The sequence below is a fragment of the Hemitrygon akajei genome, chromosome 9 (assembly GCF_048418815.1).
Source record: "Hemitrygon akajei chromosome 9, sHemAka1.3, whole genome shotgun sequence".
Lineage (NCBI taxonomy): Eukaryota > Metazoa > Chordata > Chondrichthyes > Myliobatiformes > Dasyatidae > Hemitrygon > Hemitrygon akajei.
Genome location: NC_133132.1, coordinates 102,414,997 through 102,441,400, shown reverse-complemented (window position 1 = coordinate 102,441,400; position 26,404 = coordinate 102,414,997). Strand labels below are relative to the sequence as shown.

General features: G+C 42.1%; 1 protein-coding gene across 2 annotated transcripts in view; it reads left to right on the top strand.

Moving 5' to 3' along the window:
- extl3 (exostosin-like glycosyltransferase 3) overlaps positions 1-26,404 on the top strand; it is a 68,744-nt gene that overhangs the window by 33,334 nt on the left and 9,006 nt on the right. For both annotated transcript variants that reach the window (XM_073056682.1, XM_073056683.1), the window contains exon 2: positions 22,984-25,650. In XM_073056682.1, the coding sequence (XP_072912783.1) occupies positions 23,518-25,650 (2,133 nt within the window). In that variant the 5' untranslated portion in view covers positions 22,984-23,517. The remainder of the gene's footprint in view (positions 1-22,983; positions 25,651-26,404) is intronic.

Below are 26,404 nucleotides of genomic sequence, written 5' to 3'. Positions count from 1 at the left end.
GGGCCCTGTACAAATGCAAGAGGATTTCCTTGCTCTTGTACTCAATTCCCTTTGTAATAAAGGCCAACATTCCATTAGCCTTCTTCACTGCCTGCTGCACTTGCTCATTCACCTTCAGTGACTGATAAACAAGGACTCCTAGATCTCTTTGTATTACTCCCTTACCCAACTCTACACCGTTCAGATAATAATCTGCCTTCCTGTTCTTACTCCCAAAGTGGATAACCTCACACTTATTCACATTAAATGCCATCTGCCAAGTATCTGCCCACTCACCCAGCCTATCCAAGTCGCCCTGAATTCTCCTAACATCCTCATCACATGTCACTCTGCCACCCAGCTTAGTATCATCAGCAAATTTGCTGATGTTATTTTCTATGCCTTCATCCAAATCGTTAACGTAAATGGTAAACAGCTGTGGTCCCTTGGGATGTGCTGGGGGCAGCTTGCAAGTGTTGCAACATATTCCAGTGACAACATAGCATGCCCACAATGATCAGCTGAACAACACAGGCAACAACAACAACAGAACAACAGCAACAATACAACAGTAAATCAATACTAAACACAAAGTATACTGCAGATGCTGTGGTCAAATCAACACATACAAACAAGCTGGATGAACTCAGCAGGTCAGGCAGTATCCGTTGAAAGGAGCAGTCAACGTTTCAGGCCGAGACCCTTCGTCAGGACTGAAGAAGGAGGAGGGGGCAGGGGCCCCATAAAGAAAGTGGGGGGGAGGGTGGAAAACCAGTCAGAGGAAAGATCAAGGGGTGGGGAGGGGATAGGCAGGAGAGGTGAAGAAAGAATCTAAGGGAAAGCACTATGGGTAGTAGAAGAAGGGAAACTCATGAGAGAGGTGATAAGCAGCTAGAAGAGGAGATAGAGTGAAAGTGGGATGGGGAAAGGGAGAGGGAGGGAATTACCGGAAGTTGGAGAATTCGATGTTCGTACCAAGGGGCTGGAGACTACCCAGACAGTAAAACAATACTGTTTTCCTCCCTTCCCACCCACCTACCTAGTCACACGCACACTGGCTTCACACTCCTGGCTCACCGATAACAAGACTCCAAACACCAGGCCCCAAACTACAGGCTCACCAGTGACGGGAACCCGAACTCCAGATATAGAGATCGACAAAATATATAGAGAAACTACTTTCTCTGAGACGAGTTGGTGATGAAGGTGATTACCTTGAAAGAATGAGTCCTCAAAAGAACGACAGTTCACTTGGGCAGTGATTGCAAGAAAAAACATTTCTGAGCATCTTTCAGCAAGTCAGCTCGAAGAACTGGGAAGTTGTTTATGTGAAGCACAGGCTGTTTATATAAAGAATTCAACAACTAGATCTAGTTAATGGCTATGGATGCACAAAGGGTAGTGATGAACTGAAGCACAAGTTCTAGTTGTAGATACTACTGATACCTATGGACTAACAAATCCTAATTGATAGAATGGAGAGCAGGCAAGAATGGCTTATTGCAGGAAAATGATAAAAGATCAGTCGTAAGGAACATGAGCAGAGTGAAATGGTGTAAATAAACATGGACTCTGGGCTAATGGACCAGTTTTTGGGTTGTGCAACTCTTGAATTTAATGGTGGATAATGTTGACATACCTTATTGAATGGGGCGGTAGGGTTCCTTGTGCTTCTGTTTGTGTTATATATGATAGAGGAAGGGGGAGACATAGGAGAGTGAAGGATGACAGGCATGGAGAGAAGGGGATGGGAAATGGAGTAAGATAGAGTGGACAGCCAGCACATTTTTCCCAGAGCAGCAATGGCTCATACCAGAGGACATCCTTTTAAGGTGAGTAGAGGAGAGTTTAGTGGAGATGTCAGATGTTCTTTTTTATTAACACAAAGTGCATGGAATGTACTACTGGAAGTGGTGTTGGTAGAGTCAGATACATTAAGGGCACAATAAGATTAAACATTGGCTTTATTGGTCACGTCATCAAAACATTCAGTGAAATGCACTGTTTGTGTCAAATCAAATCAGTAAGGATTATGATGGGAGCAGCTTGCAAGAGTCACAGTGCTTCCAACATCAACATGGCATACCCACAATTACTAACCCTAACCCATCTGCCTTTGGAATGCGGGAGGAAATCTGAGCACCTGGATGAAACTCGTGAGGCCATAGGGAGAACGTACAACTTCCTTACAGGCAGTAGCAGGAATTGAACTCATTAAAAGAAGTGGTGGTCATCGTTACTCTACTGTGCTGAGACTTTTAGATAGGCACATGGTTGAAAGGAAAGTGGACTACTTTTGGGCTGTGTAAGAAGAAAGGATTAGATTGATTGTGGAATTATAGGTCAGCACAACATTGTATCCCTGTGCTGTGCTGTACAGTTTTATGTTCTGAAAGAGATGGGTAAAAAGAATGAGGGTGAGGAAGAGTTTGGAGTTGCAAAATGATAGGAGGGCAAAGGTGGGACAGGGTAAGAAAAGTCATGTAGCGCTAGTAGTGAGCGAGGAAATAGTGGAAGGGAAGAGCTTGGTGAAAGGAATTGATAGAAAGGTGAGAGGAAGTCACCACTACAGAAGATAAAAATGCAAAGTCGCCTATGGTGTTTTCTTTGTAAGATATTTCCAAATTGCAGCAGATTCCCCAGAGCCATTTCAAATAAATGTAAAGTTCCCTCTATTATTTGGCTATTGAAATGAAAACACAATGTGACAAAGGGAAAGTAAATGGACATTTATAAAGATGTCTTGTTCCTTCACAACTCCAACAAATGGGGATGTTAAATTCTAGTATCAAGGAATTACACTGCGTCATTTAGTTTTCCAGTACTAAACAACTCCCAAGATTGGCCATGTGTGTGAAATGTGGAGGAAGTGAAGTAATGTCCTAAATCATATTCAGATCATTACTCTCAGTGGTAACTAGCATGGTGTCATTGGCATAGTAATACAGCATGGAAACAGGCCATTCAGCCCATCTCTGCCAGGCTGTTCAAGATACCCACCTAAATTAAGTTGATTTGAACTTTTATCCTTAGATCCTTGAACTAGGCCTGTAAAGTATTAGACCAGTAATTAAACATGTATGTTGCTGTAGTTTTTAAATATAGTAAGAAAATGTCTTTTAGTCAATGTGTTTTTATTTTACCATTTTGTAGCCTTTACTACCCATGTGTGATAAGTTCATGCCCATCTCAGATTAGGCATGTTTCCTCACCCTCAGCAGGGTATACTCCATGGAGCATGGGAGGATGAAGGGAGATTTGATAGAAGTATACAGAATTATGAGTGGTGTAGATGGGCTTTTTCCTGTGAGAGTGGGCGAGACCAGAACTAGAGGCAATAGGTGAAGGGTGAAATGTTTAAGGGGAACATGAGCGGCAGTGTTTTCAATATGAGGGTGGTGAGAGTGTGGAACAGGCTGTCAGCAGAAGTGGTGGGTGCAGGACTCTTTCAACATTTAAGAGTAATTTGGATAGGTACAAGATGGGCCGACCAGTGGTGTAGTGACTTTGAGACGAATGGTCCTGAGTTCAAATCTGCTTGGGTCTCATTCTAGGCAACAGCAGTGTCTGCATGGAAGAAAGCCCTGGCGATCTACTTCTGTATCTTGTCGCAAAAACCCTATGGACAACTACAGTATCCACAGGGTCACTTTGAGTCATAGGCACTCAACAAGGGATATGGAGAGCGATGTTCTAGATGCAGGTCAATGGGACTAGGCAGATTAATAGTTTGGCCTGGATATGATGGGCTGAAGGACCTGCTTCTTTTGCTGTAGTGTTCTATGATTCAATAACAGTTGTTGGGGGAATTTTTGAGTTATTGTCTGAGTAATAGCTTCCAAATCTCAGCCATGAACTTTAAGATAGTGCCCTCTTGTCCTGATTTCCTCCATTGGTGACTCTATTAATTTTGTAATTGTCCTACACACGCCTCCATATGCATGGTTGATTTAATGTCACTTTTTGCAACTGAGCTCATTTAGTCCTTGGCAGTGCTGTGGTGAATCTCAGCTCGACTTGCATTCCCAGTTGTGCCTATTAGCGCATGATTCCATTATAGTGTTCAAGCCACTGGGTTCACAGACAGAGTTTATCACTGCCGGAGATGGAATGAGTGAATTGGAGAGTAGTTGGTATAGAAGAATTTTGATGCCTGTCCCCTTAAGCTGGGTGCAAGGTTGGATTGCTCCAAGCACCGAGCCAATTTGGTGAGGTCGAGAATGTCCTTGTGCTGGGTGGCCCAAGCATATTGGGGCGCCAGGATCCAGGTCCTAGAACACGGCACCACCCGGTGCTTGGACAATTTAAACGCCAGTACATGCATACTGGAAGCCCAAAGGTCGGGTACAGAGGTGAGGGTCAGGCTGAGTTTGCTCGCTTTCCTGCAAATGTTTATTCATTTCTCCACGGCACCAAGGCTGTGAACTGATCTGACTGCTGTGCGTTTCTGCTCCTCTTGTGTGATGAACTGGGGACCGAGGCTTTGATCCTACTCTGGCAGCTCCAGGAGTAGATCTGGGATTAGGCCTGGTTCGGGATGCCGTTGGCTTGCTTATATTGCTTGCATGATGTGTGTTTTTTCTCTGTTTCTCTTATTGGGTTATTCAGGTCTCTTGCTTTGTGGCCAACGGTAAGCAGAACAAATTTCAAGGTGTATAACTTAGACATTCTTTGATAATAAATGTGCTTTGAATCTTTGAAATGGAAAGTCCTAGCTCGCTCAACCAGTACTCCTAAGACATGCTCTCTAATCCAGGTAGCATCCTGGTAAATCTCTAGCAGCCTCTCTGAAGCTTCCACTTGTATCCTTACTTCTGAACTCGAAATGGACAAACTTCATCAACATAAACCTCTTGAATGTTTTAAAGCAGTCTATCATGTTTCCTTCTGCAGAGAAGAGAGACCCATTTGGTGTGGATCCTGTGTTTTCTTCTAACTTTTCATGGTTTTGGATATTTGTTGTGCATGTACATGTTGAAGAAGCTACAGCTTTCAAAGCAGACCTGTTTCTGCCTGCCTATGTAATGTGCCCTTTGGTTACTTGCTCTGCATTATAAACCCAGAGTCTTATTGAAAGTTGTGCAGATTGATCAGCAAGTGATTTTGATAATGTTTTGTTTGCAGGCTGCATTACCAGAGCAATTACACAGTAGCATGATTTTGATTTTATTTATTTAGAGATACAGCACGTTAACAGGCCCTTTCAGCCCATGAACCTGCGTCACCCAGTCACACCCGTGACTAGTTAACCTACTAACCTGTACGTCTTTTGGAACATGGGAGGAAACCAGACCACCCAAAGAAGATCCATGCAGTCATGGGGAGAACGTACAAACTCCTTACAGATAGCCATGGGAATTCAACCCAGGTCGCTGGTGCTGTAAAGCTTTACACTAACTGCTATGCTACCCTGTTGCCAATATTTTTACCAGCTGAGATATTGGTGCAGCTAGTGAAAATAGCTGCTAGAAGATTAACATGGACTCAGTGGACCAAATAGCCTGTTTCTGTCATTCTGACTCGCTCTCTGTTGCAAGATGTTGCTGAGTGTGATATGGTGAAGCATCGGAAACTTTGGGTGGTTCTATTTGTAAGCATACATTTGAGGAGGTTATCTTGTTCAGGGAAAGCAGAAAAACAGCTTTCAACGAAATTATCATTTAATTACACAGCAGAGGGGCTGTTCCTCGGAAGAGTTAAACAATTAAACCATAAGATATAGAAGCAGAATTAGGCCATATGGCCCATCAATTCTGCTCCACCATTTCATCATGGGTGAACCAGTTTTCCTCTTAGCCCCAATCTCCTGCCTTCTCTCTATATCCCTTCAGCCTCTGCCTTAAACATACATGAGGACTTGGCCTCCATAGCTGCCTGTGGCAAAGAATTCCACAGATTCACCATTCTCTGGCTAAAATTAATTCTGTTTCATCTTATTTCCTATTATTTAAAACTGCCCAATGCATCACCAGCACCAGTCCACCCATATATACAGAATGAGGCCAGCAATGTCAGAATGATCCCACCCACCCTACTCATGGAGTGTTTGTCAACTCCCATCGGGGACAAGGCTACGTGTCATCGACACCATTGGATTCAAATGTTACTTCCCCCAACCCATCAGGCTGATCAACCCCTCCACCCATTAACCCACCCCACCATCCCCACAGCAACAACATACTCATCACCTCGTGTCAGTGTATGTACATACAGTCAGTCTATGTATATAACAGTTACTTGTACATTGTTTTATAGGATTGATTTTATATTTATTGCAGGCTTTTTTGTTTTATTTATTTGTGCTGCTTATGCTGATTGTATTTCTATGCTGCAGTGGATCCAAAGTAACAATCATATTAACCTCCTTTGCACTCATGTACTGAAGAATGACAATAAACAATCCTGAATCTTGAATTTTGAATCTTATTTTTCATCCAAACATTCCCATTTGATATTACGCTATTGATTCTGTTCCCAACACTTTTCTGAGACGATCCTGTCTTGTTTATAACAACTTACTAATTGGGGGGGGGGCGGGGGGATAGAAACTTTTCTAGTTGCCATCCCTCTTGCTAAGAAAGACAAACTGCAAATATTAAAAAAATACTGAGAACATGGGAACTTAGTTTTCATCTCATTTGTTGAAAACAAATGTACGCACATTCATGCTAGTAATTTTCAGATTTTAATTTTCACTTTTATATTTGACCCCTCCTCCCACTGACTTTCCATCACACCTTCTAGATTCTCAGGCTGATCAGTATCAGGCCATAAGTTAGGCCATTCAGCCCATTGGGTTTGCTCCACTATTGTATCATTGACAGGTTTATTAACCCCTCAACACTATTCTTCTACCTTCTCCCTGTAACCTTTGACATCCTTACTAATCAAGAATCTGTCAACCTCTGCTTTAAATATACCCAAATGACTTGGCCTCCACCGTTGTCTGAACTGGTGTGTCCAAGCACTACTGGCTGCTTGCCATGGAAGACATTGCCATGTATTTAATATTTTAGTAGTATTTGAGTAGTATTATAAATATATTGTTTGATTAAGCATTCTTGTTTGTTTAAATATTTCATTATGGATTATATGTAAAAGTGCATGAATGGCATATGTCATAATGCCACCACATCATAAGTATGTACCTCGCTGAAAGTAAAAACGAAACTAAGACGTTACTGGCTCTGTGTTTCCTTTCAATTTGTTTTATGTTTTACAACTCCAAAACATAACAGTGGCAATGAGGAGATTTTAATGAACCTGAAAAGACTACTAACTACTGAAGTGCAATGGGATATTTGAGTCGGGGGGACGCAGCAAGAAATAGGCAAGTATAAAAAACAGCTCAGCATGTTTTTCTTTGGGAAGGGACAGAGAAAGTAATTTTTTTTTAAAAGGCAGAAAATGGATAAATTAATGGGTTCAGAAACAGTGAGTACTGGGTAACCATATATTTAAATAAAAGCTGGAAATGGCTGGCTATATCGAAAAGATAGATGCATTTGATTGCACAAAAGATAACTGGATTTTGTATGCTCAGAGAATTGAGCAGTATTTTAAAGCAAATGGACTTTTTAAAGCGAGTGCCAATTATGTTGGATGTTTTGGATTTAAAGGCCTGTAGCTTGCTTAAAAGTTTAAATGTTGCAACCAAGCCAGCCAAAGAGAGCTTTGCTGATATCGTGAAAGCAAACAAGAACTGAAAGCATTGTTGATTGCAGAACACTTCGGTTTCATTAACAGAGTCAAAAGGAAGTTGTCCATTTCAGCATATGAGGCTGAATTGAAGTTGACTAAGCATTGTCAGTTTAGTGATGGGCTTAAGAAGCACTGAGAGATCGTTTAGTTTGTGGAATCTTACAAAAAAGCATTCAAAATGGCTCCAAACTGAAGTACCATTTACATTTAAGTTCAACCCAGGTAAGTGTGAGGTGGTTCATTTTGGTAGGTCAAATATGGCAGAATATAGTATTAATGGTAAGACTGTTGGCAGTGTGGAGGATCAGAGGGATTTTGGGGTCCGAGTCCATAAGACACTCAAAGCTGCTGCGCAGGTTGACTCTGTGGTTAAGAAGGCATACTGTGCATTGGCCTTCATCAATTGTGCAATTGACTTTAGGAGCCGAGAGGTAATGTTGCAGCTATATAGGACCCTGGTCAGACCCCACTTGGAGTACTGTGCTCAATTCTGGTTGCCTCACTACAGGAAGGACATGGAAACCATAGAAGGGGTGCAGAGGAGACTTACAAGGATGTTGCCTGGATTGGGGAGCATGCCTTATGAGAATGGGTTGAGCGAACTCGGCCTTTTCTCCTTGGAGCGATGGAGGATGAGAGGTGACCTGATAGAGGTGTACAAGATAATGAGAGGCATTGATCGTGTGGATAGTCAGAGGCTTTTCCCAGGGTGGGAATGGCTAGCATGAGCGGGCATAGTTTTAAGGTGCTTGGATGTAGGTACAGAGGAGATGTCATGGGTAAGTTTTTTACGCAGAGAGTGGTGAGTGCATGGAATGGGCTGCTGGGTCTTTTAAGAGACTCCTGGACAGGTATGTGGAGCTCAGAAAAATAGAGGGCTGGGGGACGTCACGTGATGACGTAGGATCGAGATGTGGAAATCCAGCTCTCCCGTAAAAAAAAAAAGAGTAAAATAATGTTTAAGTGAAGAAAAGTTAGTAAATACTTTTTAAAAATTACTTATAAACTACTCAGGATTGTCTTAAGATATGTCTCCTAAACAGAAGCCGAAGAAAGCTACTACTTTGAAGACAACACAAGTTGGAAAAGAATCAAGGCCGGCCGCCATGAAAGAGCCTCAGGCTCAAGTGCATTTTACCTCCGGCGATACAGAACAGGAAACTGTGGCATCATCAACCGTTTCCAAAAAAAAAGCAACAGGAATTGTGCATGCGTGAAGGAAAGGGCATGCGCAAACACAAGCAACCCAAACTTAAAATCCCACCTATGATCGGAACTGAAAGTGAAAGTGAATATGAGGTGGCATCAGATTCTCTGGATAAATCAGACGAAGATGAAGAGACAAACAAAGAAGAGCAACAGGAAGAGGTTGGAGGTGATATTGGAGACATAAAAAAATATTTGGTGCAAATAATGCATGAATTAAAAGCATTAAAAGTAATAAAAAAGATATTAAAATATGAAGATTATGTTTGATAAAATGATGAAAAGACAGGACAAAATGGACAAGAAAATTAAAAACTTGGAAGAAACAATGGGAGACACCATTGATAGAGTGAATAAAATGGAAGATAATATTTCTGCCTGGACATCAGAAAGAAGTTTTATGGGAAAAGGGTTATAAATTTATATTGCGCCACCCGGCAACCCTGATAATTTTTTTGGATGACGGAAAAAGAAGATTTTTTACTGATTATCGTGATGCGGAAGAATTTGCACAAGAACTCCCAAGTATTTGCTAACCACAGCCAAAGATTTAAAAGTGAAACGGATTAAAGATGAAGACAGGGATAGTGAATGGAGTTGATGGATGTTTAAGGACAGAAGAATATTTAAATATATTCTTAATTATATGATACAGGGGGAGAAAGGTAAAAATTTGAGAAATATTAATCGAGAGCAGTGATATTATTTTTTCTTCTATTATATATACTTTTTTATGTTACGGGGGAGCTGAGGGAACTTTGGATCGATTGCTACGGTATTCACGTGTGTAAGACCTACAAGTATCTGGGAGTACAGTTAGACGAGAAGCTAGACTGGACTGCCAACACAGATGCCTTGTGCAGGAAGGCACAGAGTCGACTGTACTTCCTAAGAAGGTTGGCGTCATTCAATGTCTGTAGTGAGATGCTGAAGATGTTCTATAGGTCAGTTGTGGAGAGCGCCCTCTTCTTTGTGGTGGCGTGTTGGGGAGGAAGCATTAAGAAGAGGGACGCCTCACGTCTTAATAAGCTGGTAAGGAAGGCGGGCTCTGTCGTGGGCAAAGTACTGGAGAGTTTAACATCGGTAGCTGAGCGAAGGGCGCTGAGTAGACTACGGTCAATTATGGATAACTCTGAACATCCTCTACATAGCACCATCCAGAGACAGAGAAGCAGTTTCAGCGACAGGTTACTATTGATGCAATGCTCCTCAGACAGGATGAAGAGGTCAATACTCCCCAATGCCATTAGGCTTTACAATTCTACCGCCAGGACTTAAGAACTTTTTAAAAGCTATTATTAATGCTTTTTGAGATAGTGATTTAGATGCATATCATATTCCTTACTGAGTTAAGTATTGTATGTAATTAGTTTTGCTACAACAAGTGTATGGGACATTGGAAAAAAGTTGAATTTCCCCATGGGGATGAATAAAGTATCTATCTATCTATCATGGCGATTGCCATGACCCGTACAACGGAGGGGGGTAATGTTGTGTTTTTTAAAAATTCACAACATTAGTTGGGGGGTATTTTGTTATTTTTTTCTTTATAATCTATTTTTCTTTAATCTTTCTTTCTTTGCCTGGACAATCGGGAGGGAGACACATAGCAACACGGAGAATTTTAAAAAGATTCCCCAAGGTACTACGAAAGTTGAAAAGTTAGGTATTACTATAGACTGGAGTAACCCTGTTAAAAATAATGACTAATTTACTGAATTTTTAAAGTTTTAATGTTAATGGGCTTAATGGACCGGTGAAAAGAAAAAGAATTTTAACATACATTAAGAAGTGAATGTTAAATGAAAATGCCATACCCAAGTTTTGCAAAACCTGCCTGGTTCTTTATGCCATTGTGATAAAGTGGCCAGAGAGCTAGACCACATGGAGGCTGAGTGGAGCCCAAGGGCAAAGCCAATGGTCCCAGTAGTCAAGAAGAATAGGTCTATCAGGATCTGTGGTGATTTTAGGGTTATCATCAACCTGGTACTGAAGTTGATCAATATCCTCTGCCAAGGATAAAGGATATCTTTGCAAACCTTTCTAGAGGAAGACAATTCAACACAGTGACTTAGCAGAAGTCTCCCTACAGGTGGAGATGAAAGAATAGTCCAAAGTGTTTCTCACCATAAAAACTGATAAAGGACTTTATCACTATATAAGGAGAATCCAAGGGCTTCTACAGATATATTAAGATCAAAAAGATTGCAAGGGACAAAATTGGTCCAATGCAAGATCAGAATGGTTATCAGTGCACGGTGCCAAAAGAGATGGGGATACCTTAAATAGATTTTTTGTGTTGCTATTTACTCGGGAGACAGTCAGAGTCTGTCGAAGTGTGGCATTGCAACAGCATGGCTATGGACCCTATACAGACTACAAAGGAGAAGGTATTTGCTGTCTTGAGGCAAATCAGGGTGGACAAATCCCCAGGGCCTGACAAGGTGTTCCCTTGGACCCTTTGGGAGGCAAGTGCAGAAATTGCGAGGGCCCTAGCAGAGATATTTAAATCGTCCTTAGTAACAAGTGAGATACTGGAGGATTGGAGGATAGCTGATGTTGTTCCACAGTTCAAAAAAGACTCTAAGAATAAACCAGGAAATTATAGGCCGAAGAGCATGACATCAGTAGTGCAAAAGTTTTTGGAAAGTATTCAAGAGACTGGATATATGAGTATTTGGATAGACAAGTATTAGAGCTACTCAGTATGGCTTAGTACATGGTAGGTCATGTCTAACAAATGTTAGGGTTTTTGCTTAAGTTACCAGGAAAGCTGATGAAGGCACATCAGTGGATGTTGTCTATGTGGACTTTAGCAAGGCATTTGTCAAGGTCCTGCATGGGAGGTTGGTCAAGAAGGTTCAGTTGCTTGGCATTCAAGTTGAGGTAGTAAATGGATTTTTAGGAGAAGCCAGAGAGTGGCAGTAGATGGTTGCCTCCCCGACTGAGGGCCTGTGATTAGCGGAGTGCTGCAGGGATCAGTGCTGGGTCCTTTGTTGTTTGTCGTCTAGATTAACTGCACCGATACAATGGCTTTTCCACTTTAAAAACTCTCCCACACAGGTTTCCTGGCATTGTCGGACAACCACCATATACAAGTTGAAAATGCATTCTATATTGATGTGGAGCTTATAGCTAAGTAGGGAAGAGTGCTGTGTATTTAATATTTCAGCAATATTCGAGTAATATTGTAAATATATCGTTTGATTAAGCATTCTTGTTTGTTTAAATAAAATATGCAGAAGTACGAGAATGGCATACATCATCGCGCCACCATGTTATGTGTGCACTTTGCTTAAAGTAAAAACAAAGCTGGACACTCACTCCACACACAAAATGCTGCTAGAACGCAGCAGGCCAGGCAGCATCTATAGGAACAAGTACAGTCAACGTTTCAGGTCGAGACCCTTCAGATGCTTGAATTTCCAGCATCTGCAGATTTCTTCGTATAGACACTCACTCCTGCTCTTTGTTTCCTTTCAATTAGTTTTATTATTTGGAGTTACAAAATATAGCAGACATGTTCTAGTTTCATACTTGTAGATTATTTAAAGTTATGGAAAGACTGAATAGGTTGAAAGTGGAGGAGACTTCTATTAGCAGGTGAAGCCAGAGCTAGAGGCAGTAAATCTGACAGTGATAAATACAGCAGGAAACTTGTTTACTTGAATGATTAGAATATGATATACAGTGTCACAAAGAATTAGTTGAGGGTGTGGCGACCCACTTTCTGCGCAGGCGAACCGGCTCACAAATAGCCAGCGCGTGGGGGGAGACTTTGGTAATGCACCTCTGATGTCATTTCCGCCCGGGGAGGGCAGGCGCTAGGGATTAAATGCCAGCGCCGCGAAGTTTGAAGAAACTAGTCTCGAAACGACTTACCGACTGCGTGTCGTTATTTCAGCGCTGTGTGTAGCACATCGCTACAAAGGTATACTAAAGGGGAAGCTGGATAAATACGGAGAAGTAATACAAAGTTGTACTGAGTTAAATAAATTAGTTCCTAAATTTGATTGCGTAACCTTTGGATTTACAATTTGTGCACCGCAAATGTACATATGTAGACATGAGATATTACAGATGCCAGAAATCCATAGTAACAAACACAAAATACCAGAGCAATCAGCCAGTCAGGCGATACTATGGAGACAAATAGAGTCAACGTTTCAGTCTGAGACCCTTCAGCAAGGTATATATTTTGTACCTTATAAATGCCCATTGTTGTCTGTTTGTTGTCTCTGCTTCCCTCAACTGTGAGCCTGACCATTTTTTTCTAATTAATTATCTCCTCTGATTTTCTCTTGGGCACTCCTTCTCCCCAGCAGTTCTCTCTCCAATTCAATGCACTCTTCTGCTATACCATGGATCCATAGTTTCACAGATCTATCATTGTATATTTTCCCTTGTGCCTTGCAGACTTTTCTTGTGTATCCTCAGGCAAACAAACAGCATTTTGGGAATGTATATGTTAGCCAAAGAGGGATGGAAGAATCTTTAGTAGACTATTAGTGCTAACATGAACCATCTGCCCTTGATGGTCAAAAATGGCCTGTTTTAATTTTGCTCAATCGCTACATATAGATGTACATACAGTAATGATAAAGTGGGATAGACCAGAGACCAAATGGCATTTCATGAGCTGATGTGCTTTTTATAAGACTGATAAAACTACTATAAATATCCAAAGACATTCAAGCTTAAGTGTAACAAGATATTAAATTAAGTTCATGGTTTATATGGATATTTGTCAAACACAGACAGCACAGTAGCATAGCATTTTATTGTAATGCTCTTTAATATAGTGCCAACGATCAAGGTTCAATTCCTGTTACTGTTTGGAAGGGTTCTGTCCATGACCCCTTGGATTTCTTCTGCATGTTCTGTTTTCCTCCCAGTTTCCAAAGACGTTAGGGTTAGTAAGTTGCAGTCATGCTATGTTGGCACCAGGAGCATGATGATGCTTGTGTACTGCTCCCAGAACATTTGACGCAAATGATGTATTTCACTGTGTGTTTCTGTATTTTGATGTACATGTGACAAATAAAGCTAATTTCTTTTACCTTTTAATACAAGTGGGACTAGCTTAGATGGGCACATTTGGTCAGCATGATGAATTGGGCTGAAAGGCCTGTTTCTGTGCTGTATGACTCTCATCGATAGTACACTGATACATCACCAAAAACAGCAGCAAATGGCTCTCTAGTGAGACAGGAAAAAGCACTATAAACATGGTCCCTGTTCCCTTCCTTGAGAACTGACCACATTGAGACCAGACCACAGTGCAGACTATGTATCAAACATGTGGCATTCTCATTTGGTACTGTTTATTTGCATAGAATATACTTCCAAACAGGTGTTGCCTCTTTCCGGTTGCCAAGGTGTGTGATCAAATGATTCATGTGGAATGAATTAAGTGTCCAGCAGAGTCAGGTTGCTCTCTACTGAGTCACAAGTTATTGTGTTCATAAAGCTAGACAACTTTCTAGACTACTGTTCCTAGTGCATCATTGTGATGGTACTTCACGGGTTGGAGGTTTTTCTGGTCTGGTCTCCCTTGTCATCTTCATATCACCATAGAATGATAGTGGGGGAAGGAGTTTGCAATGGATTGCTGGACAATATCTATCTCTCTGCCAACAATTCTGAATCAGTTTTGTTTTTAATATTGTTTTGCGAGCTTGCTGAATGCAAGTTGGCTGCCGTGTTTCCTGCAGTACTTTAGTGACCACAGTTCAAAAGTTATTTGAAGACAAAACATTATAGCACAGTACAGGTCCTTTAGCTCATGATGTTGTGCTGACCTTTTAACCTATTCCAAGTTCAATCTAACCCTTCCTTCCTACATAGCTCTCCATTTTTACTTCATCCATATGTCTAGCAGTCTCTTAAATGTCCCTAATGTTTCTGCTTCTACCACCATGACTGCAGCACATTTACCACTCTCTGTATAAAAGAACTCTACCTCTGACATCTCCCCCGTACATTCCTTCAATAATTTAAAATTATGTTCCCCTGTATTAACCATTTCAACCTTGGAAAAAGGTGCTGATTGTCCACTCTATCTATACCTCTCATCTTTTACACTTCTATCAAGTACCCTCTCACCCTCCTTTGCCTCAAAGAAAAAAGCCCCAGCTTGCTCGACCTTTCCTTAAATGACATGCACTGCAATCCAGAGAGCATCTTGGTAAGTCTCCTCTGCACCCTCTCTAAAGCTTCCACATTCCTCCTGTAATGAAGCAACTAAAACTGAATACAATACTCCAAGTGTGGTCTAACCAGAATTTTATAGAGCTGGAATATTACCTTGTGGCTCTTGAACTCAACGTTATTTCATGGCTCTTGAACTTAATCCCCTGCCCAATAAAGGCCAACACACCATTTACCTTCTTAACTACTCTATCAAGTTGCACAACAACTTTAAGAGATCTATGGATGAGGACCCCAAGTTCCCTCTGTTCCATACTGCTAAGAATCCTGTCATTAACCCTGTGCTCTGCCTTCAAGTTCGACCTTCTAAAGTGAATCACTTCATATTTTTCTAGATTAAATGCCATCTGTCACTTCTCAGCCCAGCTTTGTATCTTATCAATGTTCAATTGTAACCTACGACAACCTTCTACACTATACATAACTCTACCAACCTTCATGCCACCATCATTGTAAAGGGTTTTCGGATGTTTTAAGAAGGTGGTAGGTAGTATGCAAGTGTATGTTTTATTTTTTCAACAGTAGGCAATTATTTCTTTCTCCATGGTACTTATTTCCTCCTAGTCTTATCTACTCTGAAATGTGAATAAGCAATGAACAGATTAATGATGATTGCCTTGATGATATGTACCACTAGACTACGTTAGTGGACAATATCACCAGCTGTTCAACAACAGCAAAGGATAGGAAATTATTTCTTGAGCTTTGAAAGCTGGTGTTTTGTGTCAGGACCAGATGGAGAGAGAGGTTAAACTCTGACATTGAATGGAATGATTACAACACAGTTGGTAAAGGAAGCCTGGATTACCTCTAACCAACCATGTGTTTAAAATCTAGTTCTTACAGTTCTTTATCTCTTGAGCTCCCAATATTTGACAGAACAATCAGAAAAATGGGGCAAGAGAAGTAGCAATGCTTGGAATTGTCAGTTTAAGATTAGATGCAAAGCTGTTCAGAGTCAGACAGCTGATCAAAGCAGAAGGTATGTGTTAGAACATGAACACAAGCATTTTGTGTGGAACTCACAGGATTTCTGAGACAATGGAGACAGATTTTCAGCCGGCAGAAAAAAAAATTCATGGAAATGCCCAGAATATGAGAGATTTGTACCAGTATCATGCACTGCTGCTTTTTACCCCTTCTTAAGTCATCCATTGTCTGCTTTCAGATTCCCACACTATTGATTTAACACTAGTACCCATAATTCACTCTTAAATAGCTCGTCAGTTTATGAATATAGGATACTCAGCGACGAGCTGGAAGCAGCATACCTTGATTTTTCTGAATAAGTTAATTTCTTTCCAATAAAAACATGTTGGGACGTGGTACATGAGTAGTTTGAGGCATAACTTAATTGATGTACCTTGCATGGAATGTAACATACCGGTAATAGAAATGGGAAGCTTGACTCAGCAAGTTCTTGCAGGTGTTTATATTGTAATTGTGCTTAGAGGCATTGAGCACTACAGCACATCTTTGGCTCATATAGTCCATGCCTACCTGACTTTCTGACCGGTCCCGTCTACATAGCTCGTCATACCGCTCTCATTCATGTACCTATCCAAATTTAAATGTTGCAACAGAACCTGCATCTACCACTTATACTGGCAGCTCGTTCCACACTCACCACCCTCTGAGTGAAGTCGTTCCCCCTCAGACTCCCCTGAAATATTTTACCTTTCACTGTTAACCTGTGTACTCTAGTTCTAGTCTCACCCAACCTGAGTGGAAAAAGCCTGCTTGCATTCATCTTGTCTCTGCCCCTCATATTTTGTATACCATTATAAAATCTCCCTTCATTATGAGCTTCAGGGAATAAAGTCCTAACCTCTTCAACCTTTCTCTGTAATTCTGGTTATCAAGTCCCATCAATGTCCTTGTAAACTTTCTCTACAGTTATTTACATCTTAATTTAATCTTATTTACATCTTTCCTGCAGATAGGTGACTAGAACTGCACAAAGTTCTCCAAATTTGGCCTTACCAACATCTTATACAGTTCAGCATAACACCTCAACTCCCATACTCAGTACCCTAACTTATGAAGGCCAGTGAGCCAAAAACTCTCTTTATGACACTATCTATCTGTGATGCCACTTTCACGGAATTATGGGTCTGTATTTCTAGGTCTCATTATCTACTGCATACCTCAGTGCTTTACCACTCATTATGTAAATCTTACTCTGGTTTGTCCTCCCAAAGTACAACACCTCCCACTGGTCTCCATTGCCATTTTTCGGCCCATTTTCTCAGCTGGTCCAGATCACTTTACCAAGCTTTGATAGCCTTCCTCACTGTCCCTAATTATATATTTGGAAATACAGTATGGAACAGGCCCTTCCGACCCAAAAAGCCACACCACCCAGCGACCCACCTATTTAACCCCAAGTCTAATCACAGGACAATTTACATTGACCGATTAACCTAACTGGTACATCTTTGAACTGTGGGAAGAAAACAGAGCACCTGGGGGAAGCCCATAGGCTCACAGGAAGAACATACAAGCTTTCTTATAGAGGATGCTGGAACTGAACTCCAAACTCAGTACTCTGAGCAATAATCACGTTGTGCTAACCACTATGCTACTGTAGTACCCTATACTTCAATTGCAGTGCTCCTTACTATTAATAATGTCTCTCCCAATTATACTTCAAGTTGACTTATAAGTGTAGACACCCAACATATTTTGAGAACATGCAGCGTGAACAACCAAATATCTGAAGGCAGGACCAGCAATAGCGAAGCAATTTTAAAATTTGTGTGCACAGGAAAAAGGATAAATGCAGAAATGTCAAAGGCTAATGGGATAGGGAAGGTTAGGGGTACTGTGAAAACAAAAGTGATAAACCTAAAGTGACACACACAAAATGCTGGAGGAGCTCAGCAGGTCAGGCAGCATTTATGGAAAGGAATAAAGAGTTGAATCTCGGGCCAAGACCCTTAATTGGGACTGGAAAGGAAGGGGGAAGAAGCCACGGTAGAAGGTCGATGAGTACAAGCTGGCATGAGATGGGTGCTAGGTGAGGGACAAGGTGGGTGGATGGGAGAGTGGGATGAAGTGAAAATCTGGAAGGTGATTGGTGGAAAAGGTAAGGGACATGAGCATCAGCTCCTCTAATTTCCTGTAATTTATCCCCTCTGCCCCTTCTGTCTTCTTCCATTCCCCATTCTGGTTCCTCTCTTACCTCTTCTACCTATCATTTCCCTCTGGTGCTCCTCCTCCTTCCCTTTCTCCCATTTTCTCTGGTCCACTCTGTGCTCCTACCAGATTCCCCCTCCTTCAGCCCTTTACCTTTTCCACCTGTCACTTCCCAGCTTCTCTCCTCATCCCTAGGGAAGATTAGAAGGTAGCAAAGATGAGTGTTCCAGCAGCAGATGGACTGAGATAAGACCAGAGGAGGGTGATATAAGGGCTGTCAGTAGGTAATTTTATCTGCTGTGTGGTTGAAAGCTTGGCTCAGGGTAAAATGGAACTCCCAATTACAAGCATGAAACATATCTTCCTTTGTAGATAAGCCTTCTGGGTTTTCTCCTGATTGTTATGTAATACTGACAGCAAGCTTATAGGAACAGATTTTAAGTCATTGTGACAAATCTATAAAATATAAGCATAATATAGGTCAAGCAACATCTCCACATAGTAATATACTTTGATAATACTGTTGGAGAAGGTGTTTCCTGTCGTGGAGGGAGTCCAGGACCAGAGGGTAGAGCCTCATAATGTAAGGACGCCCATTTAGAACAGAGATAAAGAGGAATGTCTTTAGCCTGAGAATGGTAAATCTGTGGAATTCATTGCCACAGATAGCTGTGGAGGCCAAATTGTTGGTTCTATATTGGTGAGACCCGACGCAGACTGGGAGACCGTTTCGCTGAACACCTACGCTCAGTCCGCCAGAGAAAGCAGGATCTCCCAGTGGCCACACATTTTAATTCCACGTCCCATTCCCATTCTGATATGTCTATCCATGGCTTCCTCTACTGTCAAGATGAATCCACACTCAGGTTGGAGGAACAACACCTTTGAACATTGACTTCTCTAACTTCCGTTAATGCCCCTCCTCCCCTTCTTACCCCATCCCTGACATATTTAGTTGTTTTTTTTCTCTCTCTGCCCATCACTCTGCCTGTTCTCCATCTCCCTCTGGTGCTCGCCCCCCTCCCCCTTTCTTTCTCCTGAGGCCTCCCGTCCCATGATCCTTTCCCTTCTCCAGCTCTGTATCACTTTCACCAATCACCTTTCCAGCTCTTAGCTTCATCCCACCCCCTCCGGTCTTCTCCTATCATTTTGCATTTCCCCCTCCCCCCACTACTTTCAAATCTCTTAGTATCTTTCCTTTCAGTTAGTCCTAACGAAGGGTCTCGGCCCAAAACGTCGACAGTGCTTCTCCTTGTAGATGCTGCCTGGCCTGCTGTGTTCCACCAGCATTTTGTGTGGATCGTTACCACATTGGTGTTTGCAGGGCATAATGTGTGTAAATTGGCCACCATATTCCTTACACTGCAGTGGTGTCTACACTTGGAAAAACAAATGTCAGTTTAGTTTAATGTAAATAGCTTTGGATATTCTGAAATGGTGGATGACTATATATATTTTGCTTCCTGTAATCCTTCTATAATAAACACAAGAGATTCTGCAGATGCTGGAAATCCAAAGTAACACCCACAAAATTCTGGAGAATTTAGCAAGCTGGGTAGCATCTATGGAGGAGAATAAGCAGTTGACATTTTGGGCTGAGATCTACAACACCTAGCTTTATCAATAAAGAACATTACTAAAATCTATTGTGCCTTTAATAATCAAAACCCTACTATTGCTTTATTTAAAGATGGTTTTATTTATTTATCCTGTGTGAGTGACCCTTCTCAATAATAGATCCCTTTTATGTCCATGTGACCCAGAAGAAGTAAAACCAGTGGGTCCAGTGTTTGAAGCCAGAGTTTTAGGGGAAGATTGTAGACTTGGACTGCTTAGTCTCAAAAGGAAGCATCTTGGTGATTTTATCAGTTGTATAAGATACTAAGTGGATTTAAAATATTTAAAATTGTAGTTTATTATGAGATAAATTATTTTATGATTATGCTTCAGGAGTTGGTATTAAGGCTTTCAAATAAAATGTACATTTAGAATTGAAAACAACCATAGCTTATATGAATATATCTTTAAACATGAGATAGTGAGCCTCCATTAATCAGGCACATTGGGACTTTGGCAGTGCCAGTTTTTCCTGATTATTGGATGCTTTATTAATAGTCCAAGGCACTTTTTTGTAGATCGTACACAAAAACAGAATGATATTTTTTCCAGTGTAATTGGTAAACCTCTGGAAAGTGTAGGAGTCAGAACTGGGAAAATTTCGAAGGCGTGTGAGAACCAGGGATTCACTGTGTCTGGAGGAGTGAGGTGAAAAGTGTTCTGTGAACTGGATGCTTAACCATTGGGATTTCCAAAGCCACATAGAAGATGTAAAAGGATCTAGTACTTCACTGGCGTATATGATGAATAAAGTTTTCTCAGGCTTCAACTAAGTACAGATATCAATTATACCAACATTTTGATGAAAAGCTCTGCCATCTTCATCGGGGATGATGCCTGACACTTTGTAAGCAAGCTGGGAGAACAGAAACCTGATTGGATGAAGACAAACCAATCAGGAGAGATGGACTACGGGGGTATAAATACCACTGGTCAAGACATACCCAGGCGTCATCCCTGAAGAAGATGGCAGAGTTTGTCATAAAAACTTTGGTTATATTAATTATAATCGATACCTGTATCCAGCTCAAAGCCTGAGAACAGTTTATTCCACATAGAGGATAATCAGAATTTTATTGTAAAAACTCACATTCAGAGGTTAGCAAACAAAATTGAATGTTAAGTCATGCACTGTGGTACATGATCAAAAGCTTGCTTAAAAAGTTAGATTTAGGTAATATCTGAGCTGGCAGGTTATTCCAGCAGAAGGTAAGGCTGCGGTTAGTGGAACAATGGATGCTGAGAGTGGGTTGAAAGTCAGAGATGGTGAACCTCATGGGGACTGACAATTTTAACCTTGCATCTTCATGGCAAAAGTAATGTTAAAATTTGATTTACACACAGAATGCTGGAGGAGCTCATCAGGTTAGGCAGTATCTGTGGAAAGGAATAAAGACTCCACATTTCTGGCTGAGACCTTTCATCGGGACTGATCAACATGATTCCTGATGAAGAGTCTCGACCTGAAACGTTGAGTGTTTATTCCTCTCCATAGATGCTGCCTGAGCTATTGAGTCCCTCCAGCAACTTACATGTATTACTCTGTATATCCAGCATCTGCAGAATCTCTTGTGTTTAAAATTTGATGCTTTGTGAGACGAGCCACCAGATTTTGCTCCTTCACACTGTGTGCCAACACAACATTTCTGATTGATTTCTATAGGTGTAATCTTCAGAATCATTTTTATACAGTTTGGATGTCAAGTTCCTGGGTGTTAAGATTACTGAGGACCTAATCTGGTCCCAGCATATTGATGTACCGGTAATTATAAAGAAGGCAGCGACTATACTTCATTAGGAGTTTGAAGAGATTTGGTATGTCAACAAATACACTCAAAAACTTTTATAGATATACCGTGGAGAGCATTCTGACAGGCTGCATCACTGTATGGAATTGGTGAGGGAGGGGTGGGGGCGGTAGGCTACTGCACAGGACCAGAAGAAGCTGCAAAGGGTTGTAAATTTAGTTGGCTCTACCTTGGGTACGAGCCTACAAAGTATCCAGGATATCTTCAAGGAGCAGTGTCTCAGAAAGGCAGTATCCATTATTAAGGACCCAGGGCATGCCATTTACTCACTGTTACCATCAGGTAGGAGGTTCAGAAGCCAGAGGACACACACTCAGCGATTCAGGAACAGCTTCGTCTTCTCTGCCCTCCGATTCCTAAATGGACATTGAACCTTTGAATACTACCTCACTTTTTAATATATATTTTATCTGTTTCTTGCACGATTTTTTATCTATTCAATATATGTATATGGGAATCAATTTACTTACTATTTTCTTTCTTCTATATTATGTATTGCATTGAACTGCTGCTGCCAAGTTTACAAATTTCACAACGCATGCCGGTGATAATGAACCTGATTCTAATTCTGCAATAATATGATTTTTGGAGCATTCTGTATGAATGAGTTATTTTGAGCGGAATTGACTACCTTGGCTGTAAGTAGTTTTGAAGAGAAACATCAGACTGCTGCTGCTGGAATCTGGAGCAACAAACTATCTGCTGGAAGAACTCATTGGGTCAAGTAGCATCTGTGGGAGGAATTGTCCACGTTTTGATGCAGAGTTTCGACCTGAAATGTCAACAGTTCCTCTCCCCCCCCCCCCCCCCCCCCCCCAGGTGCTGCTTGACCCGATAGGTTCTTCCAGTAGATTGTGTGATATCAAAGAGTTCCATTTGGACATCCAAATGATAAAGAATCAAAGATGTGCCTGAGCAGCATTCCTTCATGGAGTTCCATGGGGTTTCTTTTAATTATCCACTTCAAGCGTAACAGAAAATGCCCCTCTCACTGGCTTGCCTTAATATAACGGCATGCTGAAAAGATCAAGGGAGTCCTTTCTGTTTTTTTAACTGGAGTGGGATTTGTGTTTAGTAAGCTGCGGGTGAAGAAGCATGGATGAGGATAGAGTGTCTGTTCTCTATCTCAATGAGACGAGCTTTCTGCAGTTAGGACATCATCCGACTGAACAGGTTATAAATACAGGGAACCATGGAAAACCCTGAACCACAAAATGAGGTTTAGTATTTAATAAACTGTCAGCTTGATTGATATTATTTGTCTAAGGATGTATAAATGCTTGATTTGTTTGAAGACTCTAACCTGTAATCTTTTCTATTACAGCTGGTGATGCTGCCAACAGAAGCCAAAGTAATGTGAGGTGAGGTGGTGGAGGAAGAGAACAAGATTATCTATTGCTTTTTACTGTGGCTGTGAGCAGTGAAAACGTAGCTGGACTGCCAATTCAAGATGCTAAGAACCACTGACGGGGACAACCGGCTTGACAGGAATCTGCTGTGGTCTTTGGAGACCCTTCATCACCATGGTAGTGGCATCTCCAGTGCAAACAGAGCTGAAGGTGAAAACTGACTGATTTGGATTGGTTTGACATTCTTGAGAGGGGAGAGAGACATTTTAAGAAACGAAGAAAGAAAATGAAATTTCCATTCTATTGGTAAATTATAAACATCTTATGGGAAATATCTGAATAAAAATACACGATGCCCTTTTGCTCAGTGCGCGAGATGAGATTTCTCTATCATGGCTTCTGATCAAACGTGATTGTGAGAGGGTTTCATCTCCCCTCTCCCTATTTTTTTTAATTTAAACACCTTCCCTTCCCCCCCCCCCCCCCCCCAACTCTTGCCAGTTTATAACATGCTACGGAACGGAAGTGTTGGTAATGTAGGGCAACCATGCATGCTACGATGGTCCAATCGCATCCGGTTAACCTGGCTCAGCTTCACCCTCTTCGTCATCCTGGTTTTCTTCCCGCTGATTGCCCACTATTACTTGACTACCATTGACAACCTTGACGACTCAGGCCCACGCATTTTCGAGCCACGTTCCGGCAATGCCCTGTGCGAAGTCAAGCATGTCCAGGACCTGTGCCGCATCCGGGAGTCGGTCAGCGAGGAGCTGCTCCAGCTCGAGGCCAAACGGCAGGAGCTCAACAGCGAGATCGCCAAACTCAATCTGAAGATTGAGTCATGCAAGAAGAGCATCGAGAATGCCAAGCAGGACCTGCTTCAGCTCAAGAACGTCATCAGCCAAACTGAGCACTCATACAAGGAGCTGGTGGCACAGAACCAGCCCAAGCTCTCGCTGCCAATCCGCCTCTTGCCAGAGAAAGATGAGACCACCTTCCCGTTGCCAAAGTCCCCCAACAGCTGTCGCTTGCATTCCTGTTTTGATTACTCTCGGTGCCCACTAACATCCGGATTTCCTGTTTATATCTATCCGCTGGACCAGTACCAATTCAGTAGTCTTATTGATCCGCTAATTAAGCAGGCATTCCAGGCGACTGCTCGGACTAACGTTTATGTTACAGACAACCCCAATGTTGCCTGTGTCTACGTGGTCCTGGTTGGGGAACTACAAGATTCATCAGGCTTGAAGTCCACCGAAGTTGAAAGCCAGTTACACTCACTCCCTTACTGGCGATCCGATGGACATAACCATCTCCTCATCAACCTGTCCAGAAGGTCCCAGACCCAGAATCTGCTCTATAATGTCAGTACGGGCAGGGCTATGATTGCCCAGTCCATTTTCTACGATGTTCAGTATCGGCCTGGCTTCGATCTCATCCCATCGCCATTGATCCATGCCATGTCCGAGCCTAACTTCCTGGAAATTCCTCCCCAAGTTCCTGTCAAGAGGAAGTATCTCTTCAGCTTCCAAGGAGAGAAACTTGAATCGCTTATGTCCAGTCTGCAGGAGGCTCGTTCGTTTGAGGAAGAGATGGAGGGAAATGCTCCAGCAGATTATGATGATCGGATCATCACCACCTTGAAGGCGGTTCAGGACAGCAAGTTGGACTTGGTGCTGGTGGAGTTCACTTGCAAGAAGCAACCTCGGCCTGCCTTACCAACTGAGTGGGCTCTGTGTGGTGAGAGGGACGACAGGCTAGAGCTGTTGAAATTGTCCACCTTTGTATTAATTATAACTCCAGGAAATGTCCACCTGGTTGCTTCTGCTGGTTGTTCCATGAGGCTTTTTGAGGCTTTGGAGGTCGGGGCCATTCCAGTAATCCTTGGGGAACATGTGCAGTTGCCCTATCATGACATGATACATTGGAGTGAGGTAGCTCTGGTAGTGCCAAAACCACGCATCACGGAACTCCACTTCCTCCTGAGAAGCATCTCGGACAGTGATCTGCTCAACATGAGACGCCAGGGCCGCTTTCTGTGGGAGACCTACTTTTCCACCTCAGACAATGTGTTGAGCACCATCTTGTCCACTGTGCGGACCCGGATACAGATTCCTGCTGCGCCCATCGCAGAAGAGCCATCCAAAGAGATCCCTCACAAGACCGGAAAGGCCGCCGGCACTGACCCTAACGTGGCTGACACCGGAGACTTGGACTTAGGACCCGTGGAGACTGAACCCCCTTATGCCTCCCCCAAATACTTGCGGAATTTTACAGTCACCGTCCGGGACACTTACAGGGCATGGAATGCTGCCCCCGGACCTTTCCACCTCTTTCCGCACACGCCACTTGACCCCACCTTGCCCTCAGAGGCCAAGTTCCTTGGATCTGGAACAGGATTCAGGCCAATAGGTGGGGGAGCAGGAGGTTCTGGGAAGGAGTTCCAGGCTGCTCTTGGTGGGAATGTTCCCAGGGAACAGTTTACAGTGGTGATGTTGACCTATGAGCGTGAGGAAGTCCTGATGAACTCTTTAGAGAGACTGAATGGCCTGCCTTACTTGAATAAAGTCATTGTTGTATGGAACTCTCCCAAGCCGCCATCTGAGGACCTCGTCTGGCCCGAGATCGGAGTGCCTATTGTGGTAAGAATGTGTTTCTTACTGTAGTTTATTACTGTGTTACAAAACAACCTTTTGGCTTACATGCTACAACAGTAATGCTCTGTATAGCTGGGTTAAAAGGTGATGAGGAATCAGGTTTTTTAAACCCTTGAAAGTCAAAATTTGATTTATCTGTGCCTTTATGCAAAGGGACATGCATATTTTTTTCTTGCTATTGTTATTCCTCATTCAACTAAGTTGAAATCTGCGAAATGAATCTGCAGTTTTATTGATAAATATTGGCGTTTGATGAGCACACACAAAATGCTAGAGGAGCTCATTCGGGCAAGTCGGGCAGAGGAGGACACTGTTGAAGTTTTGGGCCAAGACTCTTCAACAGGACTGGAAAGAAAAGGGGCAGAAACAAGAAGAAAAAGGTGGGAGAAGAGGGAAGAGACTGGCAGCTGGCAAGTGATAGCAAGACCAGGTGGTAGGTGGAAGAGGTAAAGGGCTGAAGAAGAAATAGACAGATAGGAGAGCACAGTGGACATGAAAAAAAGTGAAGGAGAAGGGACCAAAGGGAAGAGATGGGCAGGTGAGGGAGAAGGGGTAAAAGGAGACAGCGGAATGGGGAATCAGAATTAGGTTTAATGTCAGACATATGTCATGAAAATATGTTGTTTTGTGGTAGCAGTACAGCATAATACATGAAAAAAACTATAAATTACAATAAAAAATATATAAAATAAATTAAGTAAGTAGTGCAAATTGAATAGAAAAAGAGAGTGTTTGATTG